The 10,721-nt window shown below is 36.8% G+C and overlaps 1 protein-coding gene across 4 annotated transcripts in view; it reads right to left on the bottom strand.

Annotated features, from left to right (window-relative positions):
- Positions 1-208: 208 nt before the first annotated feature.
- Positions 209-10,721, bottom strand: part of EPHA7 (EPH receptor A7) — a gene marked incomplete at its 3' end in the record, with an annotated part of 163,884 nt that continues 153,371 nt past the window's right edge. For all 4 annotated transcript variants that reach the window (XM_082855902.1, XM_082855903.1, XM_082855904.1 and 1 more), the window contains exons 15-17: positions 4,257-4,450; positions 2,643-2,798; positions 209-501 (exon numbers count right to left, since the gene is read on the bottom strand). In XM_082855902.1, the coding sequence (XP_082712028.1) occupies positions 387-501; positions 2,643-2,798; positions 4,257-4,450 (465 nt within the window). The remainder of the gene's footprint in view (positions 502-2,642; positions 2,799-4,256; positions 4,451-10,721) is intronic.

Genomic DNA, 10,721 nt, shown 5'->3' with positions numbered 1-10,721 from the left:
AGGAAAATATTTCATTGATTTTAACAATAAGATCATGATTTTATTTGACAAATATATTCTTTCTTAAATTCTTTATGTACATTTTAAAAAGTCTATCAGATAAAAAGGAGGTTAGAGAGCTCAAGGTGTTTGGATGTTTTTTCAGGTAGTACTTTGTTTATTGTCACTGCTGTTTTCCTGGCCACCAGTGGTGGATCCTAAATTCCCTTTTTATATATTCTGGTGGCACTTAGGAGTTCAAGTCTATAGGTGCTTCTTAAATCTTCTCTTCACTGTTGGAAGGACCCAGGATATCAACTGTCTGCTAGCAGCATTCTACGCATATACTGAAGGCCAGTACTGTTCTCTCGTGGTCCATAGTCTCCCTCATAAGGGAGAAACGCTTATCACACTTGAATGCCGGTTCCATGTAAATGGAGCATTTGTGCTCTCATAGTCTGAATGCTGCTCATGATTTTCTTTTGATGGCCCACCAGTGTGATCCCTAAACTCATCACATCCCTGAAAAAGACAAATGCAGTTTTTATTAGTTACCTTACAACAATTTTATTTGGTACTAAACTGTCATCAACTCTTTAATTAATCTGTTTCTCTTAGGCACACAGATCTTATCTTGGTGTTCTTGGACATTAAGATCCTATTCCCACAGTGGGTCAGATTGGCAACCTGCATCAACATTATCCTTTGTAAAACCCTGCTACTCAGGATCTCAATTTGTCATGATCAGTTATTTTTAAACTATTTGACCTTTTTTTTCTAACAGGGTGATGTGACTTTAGTTTTTAGCCGCTATGCGCGACTTGTGCGGTTGCTCCCCGAGACCAGGGATCAAACCCGGGCCCTAGGCAGTGAAGGCACTGAGTCCTAACCACTGGACCGCCAGGGAATTCTTTGATTTGACATTTTATTTAAGAAATTATCAAAGCCTTAAAATTATTATTAACTTAAGGTACAGCTAGGAAACGTTACTTGAAATGTAGTATTCTTGAATCTAAGGAAAGTTAAAAATATTTCATTGTTTAAATAGGATATAGTATGAATGGAAACACTGCGTGGCTCTAGTAGATCAAGAATCATCAAGGATCATACAAAGTATTATACTGAGTTTAATCAACGTGTGGTAATCCTGAGCATATTATTGGTTGTATACTTCAGTTTAGTACAATCATTTGACCACATTTTGGAAAAAAAATTCCTTAAAGTGTGCAATACCTATGTTTAATAGCCTAAATTTGCCATATGCCAGCTGTATCTATTAGCCAAAAAGACTGAGCTTAGGTATTTACAAGTAGCTAAAGTATAGCCACAGTAGAGTACTGCGATATTTCATAGCCGTGGTCTAATGAGACCTTGCGAAGCACAGTTTTTCAGGGGAGTAGATTACTTTGCAGAGACAGGTGTAATTACATCAGCTCTACCCACGTGGTGTCTAGCAGAAAACCAAACGAGAGAGCATGCACATGCCGAAATTCATGTATATGCCATTTCCTGACATGCCAGGAAAAAGTACGTGATTGCTGGCTTTCTTCTCATCTGAAAAATGTGAAACACTTCTCCCAACAGTACATAAATAGCATCCCACTAATAGAACCTTGATAATTGTTTCCCATTTTCAAACACACTGACTGAGAGGAACTGCATTGCCTGTAAGAGTTATGCTGCAGCCAAGGAAGCTGAGGTCGAGATACTAAATGTATTTCCTAAGACCACATCATCAGTTATAGAGCCGGAAAGAAATATTTACTTCTTTTTACCTCCAGTTCAGAGCAATTTCAAAAACTGTTTTATCAGGTCATTCTTCAATTAAAAAACAAAATCAATCAATCACAAACCTTCCAAATCTTAAGTTAAATTCTTATTACGTTTAATTGAATTAGGCGTCCTTTGACCTCTTCAGAAAGTGCTCATACTGGATTTCATAATGCATTTTGGTATTAAAATTTCGAGATTTTTAATGTCTGATACAAACATGGTGAAAGAAATCCTCTTTTGCAATGGAGAAAGTTTCCCCAGTGACTAGGAATCTAAATAATACAGCAGGAGTTTGGGATTGATATGAATATACTGCTATATTTAAAATAGATAACCAACAAGGACCTACTGTATAGCACAGGGAACTCTGCTCAATACTCTGTAATAACCTAAATGTGAAAAGAATTTGAAAAAGAATAGTTATACATGTATAACTGAATTACTTTGCTGTACACCTGAAACTAACACAACATTGTTAATCAATTCTATTCCAGTATAAAATAAAAATTTTAAAAGATAGATAATACAGCGGTTAATGAAAGAGGAAGTCTCACTGGGTGGTGTTTTGAACTTGGCTATGGAGACAAATTAGCTACCACTTACAATTGAGTCAGTTTAGAGCAAATATTTAAATTCTCTGAGCCTTAGCCTTGTCATATATAAAACTACTGACTTAATAAAATTGTTGCCATGAAGGTTAAAAAAGATATTGTATGTTCAGAAGTCTGTTTAGCAAAATGCCTGGGACATCGTAGGCACTTATTAAAGAGACAATTTTCTCCCTGATTTTAGGGCTCATACCTCTTTAATATATGGAAGATGACCTAAAGTCTAACGTTTGGATTGCACCTGATACATTCTTCAATATAATTTTGCAGGTTTAAGCTTACTCGATAGTCATCCTGGCGACTGATTCAAGGGAGTTGTAGCCGGCTGCTGTGAAGTTATCTTTATATCTTTCCATCTTAATAGCTTGTAGCCATTCTCCAACTGAACAAAAGGCAGTGAAGTCAGGAGTGTTTTGATCCAAAAGAGGGCTTATTGGCCTGGGTGAGAATAATACAGAAAAGCAAACTTTTTCATGAATTACGAAAGAAAGCATGCCTTAGCCCCACAAAAATAAGGATATAAAAAATAAAATTACATATTTAATTGATATTGTAATAATAAACAGATATGCTAATAAAAATCCAATGTGTAAAGTTTGCCCAATAATTCCAAATTCCAAATGCATAAACAACAAGGTCCTACTGTAGAGCACAGAGAACTATATTCAATATCCTGTGATAAACCATAATGGAAAAGAATATGAAAAAGAATGCATATATACGGATAACTGAATCACTTTGTTGTACAGCAGAAATTAACACATTGTAAATCACCCATACCTCAATAAAACAAGTTTAAAAAAAACACCTAGGGCTTCCCTGGTGGCGCAGTGGTTGAGAGTCCGCCTGCCGATGCAGGGGACACGGGTTTGTGCCCCGGTCCGGGAAGATCCCACATGCCGCGGAGCGGCTGGGCCCGTGAGCCATGGCCTCTGAGCCTGCGCGTCCAAAGCCTGTGCTCCGCAACGGGAGAGGCCACAACAGTGAGAGGCCTGAGTACCGCAAAAACAAACAAACAAACAAAAAACAAAAAAAAAACACCCCAAAACCCTACTAACTACAAAATTTCTATTTTATTTAGATACGATGACCAGCAGATTGCATCTTCCATGTACTTTTCAGAGTATGGCCAACAATATTTGTAATCAGTAAATATTTGTTCATTTGCTTCTCTGAAAGTAACTGGGAGTACAGAAAGCACATCTGGCTGTGGACTAACTTGTTCAGAGGGTGCTTTTGAGAACATAATGCACCCACTGTACTAATGGCACCCCTTGTGCACCTTGTGAGTTCATACACCTCCGTAAGGGCCTGACTACAGTACAGACGACAGAGCAACAGGTCTACCTGGCAGACGAAGCCGAATAACTACTAATCTACATTACCATTACCATGAAGCATGCATGGGGCGGTTCGGTTAGGTTCTTTTTAATGGGTATACCTCTTAAATCATATATTGAATTACCTTAATAATCTTTAACTTCATGGAATCATTTTACTATGAAACTCAAAGCAAAACAATCCAATAGATAATATGGATATAATAAAAAACTAGGGCAACAGCAATAAAAATCCATGTAATATTGATGATATGAAAATGTGAAATGCCACCTAATCACACAAATCCACTTGAGAAATTTTTCTAAAATGACAGCCAGTGATATTGATCATAAATTTTATTTAAGGCAATAACAATGAATAGATCTCTTTAAACACTGATTTAACTAAGGCAAGCCATCTGAAAAGAAAAAAAAACTTCTAGAAAGATAAGAAATTTAATATGGACTTTAATAACAACACAAATGTCGATTTGCCATTGGGGTGGGGCTGAGGAGATAAATGGTTCATATGAAGTTTGAATTTCTCCCAGATTTCATTTCTTTAGCTATTTCTTACCTACTACACGTTCCCAGGGGTGTCTTCAGACTATTTGGGTTTCGAATCATTTTGTCTAGAATTCCAACTATCTGTTCAAACTTTGGCCTTTCCGCACGTTCCTTCTGCCAACAATCCAGCATCAGCTGGTGCAGCCCAGCTGGGCAGTCCATGGGTGCTGGTAAGCGATAACCTTCTTCTATTGCTTTGATAACCTAATAGCCAAAAGGACATTAAAATATTACTGACTGAGATTCAATTATAATCAAATGGATTGCCCAGGAGGCAAAGTGATTTATCCAGATAAGAGTAAAGTACACTGCTATGCAAAAGACTTACTTATTTTTTCCAAAACATCCATGGATATTAAGCATGCTGTTAAGGGGTACGTGAAGCGCAGGGTATGATGACATTTCCTAGTTAATTCAGCGATAGGGAGCAGCAATTAAGCTCACCCAGGGCGCAACAGATGGAAACTTTTTTAATGTCATCCCAGAGGTTTTCAAAAGGGAAGATGTTAACAGAACCATTTTATTGTATATAGCTGTGCATGTACATATCTTCCCATACATTTATGTATGCATTCCTCAAGTTGTAAAAAGAAGGTCTGACTTACCCAGAATTAGCCCCTACCACAAAGTTTCACTTTTTGAAGAGTTCAAATGATACTTTTCAGCAAGATATCCAAATATGTGAATGTACTATGACAGAAAATGTTACCAAGCACACTATTATTTTAAACAATATGAAGCTTATATACTGATGAAGTGTATGGTGTTACAAGATACAGTATTGTGTTAGAACCAATTTGTACTGTTCATAAAGGTGATTGGATCACTTCCCAACTCCAAATCCCGTGACCTCACACAGGCAGACTGAAACCAGCCTTGGGGGATGGAGGGAGGAAAGTGTTATACCAGGAAATTGGGAAAGGTTACAAATCAGTTTCCCACTCAGAGTGCTGGCTGTTAAATTTTTATCAGCACATCACCACCCATTTATATCTATTAACAGCCTAAGAGGCTATTTGTATCAATCTTTGAATGTTAATGCACACTAGGCCTCCATAAACATTTGTACACGGCAATCAGAAAGTCCAAAAATTACTTATTTAGACTTGGGTTTTTTATTTATATGGAAAGCAAAAAAAGATTTTAAAATCAGACATTGTTACAAATCTGAGCAGCACAGGGAAAATAACAGGAAAGCAAAAAAAAAAACACAAATAAGAAGGACTTGTAAAACATCAAAATATTATTCAAGAGGGATTAACAGATCCTTTGATACTAACATAATAGTAATAGAAATGTAGGAAAAAATGGCTCTCTGGAAAGAAAAAGAGGTAACCTTGAGTTTTTGAAGAAAACAGGACTAAAGTAGGCGTACAAAAGCTGGCTTTAAGAAACGTCGATGAACTTAATATTTGTAGGGAAATATATCCTTAAGATGCTTGCTGACGTTCAAGAATAGCACATTAAAATGTGAAAGGTTGTAGGATGGAATAAATAAAGTAGCTAGCATCAACAATTTTTAGACAAAATCCTCTGTATAAGAAAAACCGTGTCCACTTTTCTTTAAGGAAAATTTATATATGCAAATTGATAAAGTTTAAAAGGTAAAGAGATAAACTTAAATAGAATAATTTTTGAAAAATTTCATAAGTATAAAATCTTCAGCCCCAAATCTCCCCTGATCACTAGGCTGTAAGTCCATTCGTTTACTAGATATCTTCCCCTGGATTTTCCATAGGAACTTCATACTTTATTTAAAATTGAATTTTTTTACCTTTCCCCAAAGCTCTTACTCTTTCATTTAATGACACTTCCAGTCATCCCATCCAGAGAGCTGAAATGAGAACAATCTAGACTCTCTTACATGCACAATTAGTCACCACTTTCTGATGATACTACTTCCTAAATACAATATACTCAAATGGTAGAAATATTTTTTCGTATATGGATATCTCTCTATCTCTGTGTGTATATATATATACACACACATACACAGTGCTGTAATTGGAAATGGCTTTACTCTGAAAATTAGGTTAGTGGATTGGTGAAAATTATTTATTTTTGCTTATGTACTTTTGTTTTAAAGCTTATTTACCCTAAAGTTTATTACTAATTTTGAATACAACAATTTTTTAAATGTTACCTTTATATTTGTTTTATTAAATTGGTATGGGGTGGGGGGAAGTGTGGTAGAAAATACCATGAACATAATAGATTAAAGTACAACACATAAATATATATTTATTTTTGCAGTAATGGAGCCATTATCCCATAGTTATGTAGTTATGTCTTTACCAAGTCTCACACTATGGGATCTTTCCTTCAGTACTATTTGAATAACAGCTAGGGAGAAAACACTTTAGCGTTAAGTGACTTTAATCAGTGTTGGTATTGAATGCTAGTGAAAGTCGTATGAAAGTTTTAAAATTTTCCTGTTTATGACTCTGTAACTACAAATGTTGGATATCATTGTAAACATTCCTCTATAAATCCCTTTAAAAAGCACACAAGAAAACATACACAAATGGGACCTCTGTAAAGATCATCAACATATAACTACAGGAGGAATTAAATTAAAAGAAAACCTTTTAAATGCAAAGAATTTCATGTGGCTTTGTATAACACTCCAGGGACAGCGCTATTTTAGGATTCAAAAGTGCTCTATGTTAAACAAGTTAGATAAAACTAAAAATAATGTGCTTTGGAAAGCTGTATTAAGTTATTTAAACAGTGGCTCAAGTTGTGAATAAGTAAATTAATAACTGGTAAAACTTTATATATTCAAAATGACCAAATAGTAAACATTTTTTTTTTACGGGGAAAAGAGTGGCTTTCCTCTATCTTGAGGTTGCTTGTATCTGAACATACGCAGTACTTTTCTGAATTGATGGGACTCCACCCCCATGCTCATAAGATTGGGGCAATGCTTACTATTTTCTACCACCTCCTATTTCCCCACTTGTAGCTTTTTCTCAGAAGTTCTGAAAGGAACAATGCAGGTAGAGAAATCTTTCCTTTTTTATTTCTCTCTAAATAATCTTTGAAACGTACATCTAAACCTTATCATGTTCCTCTTGGCAAAATACCCTTCAACAGCTCTCCAATTAGAATTCTTTGGCTTTGAGCACAATATATTCTTAAATCTTTGTGCCAATGAATAAAGTAACATGAAATAACTCTTACAGGAATGAAAGAGTTAGTAAACTTCTGTAGTTATCCTATTGCACTACAGAAATTTGACGATTCCTAGTATTAGAACAGAAAACATTTATCAACACAAAATGAAACTTCTAGCTCTCAAAAACACAGTGGTTGGGCTTCCCTGGTGGCGCAGTGGTTGAGAGTCCGCCTGCTGATGCAGGGGACACGGGTTCGTGCCCCGGTCCGGGAAGATCCCACATGCTGCGGAGCGGCTGGGCCCGTGAGCCATGGCCGCTGAGCCTGCGCGTCCGGAGCCTGCGCGTCCGGAGCCTGTGCTCCGCAACGAGAGAGGCCACAACAGTGAGAGGCCCGCGTACCGCAAAAAACCCAAAAAACAAAAAACGCAGAGGTTTACAAATTTTTTAAGGAGCAGCAGCAAAGTATAATTAAAATAAGAGATGCTCTGGACTGGGAATGGACTTTGGGACTCCAAAGCTGCCATTAACAATCACGCTCCTACCTACAGGGGCACCAGAGATACGTGCTGGGAACCTTGGTCTCTATAGGGCATAGTTTGGCATAATTCAAGGCAAGCCTGTTGAGGATAAACCCGCCTTCAAGGGATGATTCAGCCAGGAACTGAGACTTGAGGTTCCGCAGGTTTTATCTGGTTAGCCTGCCAGAGAAACAAGTTATCTTTTAAGGATACAATAATCATAGTAAATATTTATTGAATACTTACTATACGATTAGCATTGTTTTAATTATCTCATTTAATCTTTACAAAAACCTTATTAGGCAGGTATTTTTTTTTTTACGGTACGCGGGCCTCTCACTGTTGCGGCCTCTCCCGTTGCGGAGCACAGGCTCCGGACGCGCAGGCCCAGCGGCCATGGCTCACGGGCCCAGCCGCTCCGCGGCATGTGGGATGTTCCCGGACCGGGGCACGAACCCGTGTTCCCCGCATCGGCAGGCGGACTCTCAACCACTGCGCCACCAGGGAAGCCCCCTAGGCAGGTATTTTTATATTGATTCTAGAGACAAAGAATCGGAGGTGCTGAGAAGTTAAGCACCGGGAAAACATCACACAGCTGTCAGTAAAAGAGACAGAATTTGATGGAAGCTGTCTGACCAGAGCCCATGCTGTTGAGAGCTGCATTATATTTCCAACTGGGAAAACAAAAAGTGTGCTGTGCAAATAGTTACACGTTCTCAGAAACAACAAAACACACAGTAAGATGACTGATCCTACACTTCTAAAAGCATTACGTAATTATCCATGGAATTCATTTAAAACATTTTTGTGAAATTACTAGAAACCCCTTGGATTTGCCTGTTGAGGTCTAGCCTTAGCATTATAATAAAAGTCAAAGAAAAAAAGGAAAATATTCATAGCAATTTCTAATTCTAGATCATTCCCAGAGGGATAGGAAGTGACTAGGGTAAATGACGTTTTAAAAGAACACTGGGATCCAACAGGGGACACTTCTTAGACTGCAGAGAAATACTTGGAAAACACACATTTGCCTGCTGAGATGTATTTCAGTATTACTACAGTATGACAGTAGTTAAGAGAAAAAGGAGCACAGACAGACCCCATGATAATGGGCCTATAATACCTCAAAATGGGAGATAACATGATTGGCTTCTGTTCTCCACTTATGCCCATTTTCATCTCATTAACCTCACAATAACATGACCCACATTTTAGGCAATTAAATATTTTGAACCCCACCTGCAGGATTACAGCAAAGTTTTACCAAAAAATCCACAATTTTTTATATCTTAATATAAAAAGAGTAATAAATCAGTGGTGACTTGTAAAAGGAAAAGTTGACGGCTCACAGTTTAGCTGAGGATAAACTTAGTTACAAGCATATTCTATTTTCAAAGCTCTTAAATGTCTTTTCATGGACCACTTTAAAGAATTATCTTTATGTCTCCTTTCTTTATGGGTGCTTAATTTTTTACCATCCTTGTGACTACCTACCAATAAATTGGATGATTTATTGGCCTACCTTAAGGTAAGAAGAAATGACTTTGTTGAGTACTATAAACAGGAAAAAAAGTAATCCATATAATGAAGAATTTTAAAATTTCATAATTTGACTATGAAAATTATATTCGGACTAATTAAGACATAAATTCAATTAAAAGACAGCTGCTGTGAATGCCAAATATAAGTATTTCCGATTTGTGTATTATGTATTATATTTGACTGCATTTATACATATAAGTTCTGTCTTTGAAAGGTCATTAATGGAAAGGGCTAAACACCTACAGATTTTACAGAAGAATGAAAGTTGGAAATTTATTGGGAAAGCCTACCCTTTTGGTTTTAACTGCAAATACCTAGATTCTAACTGATTCCATTGCAGTTAAAACTCAGGAAATTCATGGGCACATGAAAAACAGTGAGGAGTAATCCTGTGATAAACCTATTTGGGTGTGGGCAACTTCATACATATGCATATTATCTTTTCCCAAGATTTTCTTGCTTATTCCCTGCTTTAGAGTGCAACTAAAGCCTCCTGGCACTATCTACCTCATTGATTTTACAATACAGTCAGCCCTCCATATCCTGGGAGGATTCTACATCTTCAGATTCAGCAGCCATGGATGAAAACATTTCAACCGAAAAAGGAAAACCAGAAAATTCCAAAAAGCAAAACTTGAATTTGCCACATACCAGTAATTATTTGCACTGCATTTACATTGTATTCATATCTATTTACATAGTATTTATATTGTATGAGGTATCATAAGTAGTCTAGAGATAATTTAAAGTATACAGGAGGATGGGCACAAGTTTAGTGCAAATACAATGTCATTTTGTATAAGGGACTTGAGCATCCTCAGGTTTTGGTATCTGCCAAAGTCCTGGAACCAATGTCCCATGGATACTAAGGGACTAGTGTACCTCTTTTTTATTTCTTCAGAGTGATCACAGAAACCTCACTTTATTTAGCTTTCAGCCTAGAATTCTGTGGAGTTCCTGACAAATATTAACTATCAACTTAGATCTTGTTCTCATGGTGACTTAAGAAAAGTCTCTTGTAATCCGAGTATTGAAATTTGAGGGCTTTCTAAAATCCCTAACAAATTTCTAGCAACTAAATTTAAACAATATAAAGTGAGTTGATTCAATCAAGGGTGATTCTCTCGATCAATCTAGACTGATTCTTAAAACATTAGTGTCTCTGAATATCTGATGAAAGCAACATTCCCAGAAAAATAACATATATTCACATATACAGAGGATTTCCATATGCGTCAGGGAGTTGGCAGGTCACTTAAGTCTCTCCATGGTCTCCTACCCAGAGACTCCAAGAAA

This window comes from Leucopleurus acutus, assembly GCF_964270905.1.
Source record: "Leucopleurus acutus genome assembly, chromosome: 15".
In the NCBI taxonomy this organism is placed as follows: domain Eukaryota; kingdom Metazoa; phylum Chordata; class Mammalia; order Artiodactyla; family Delphinidae; genus Leucopleurus; species Leucopleurus acutus.
Note: the sequence above shows the minus strand (reverse complement) of the source record. Positions and strands in the feature narration are given on the sequence as shown.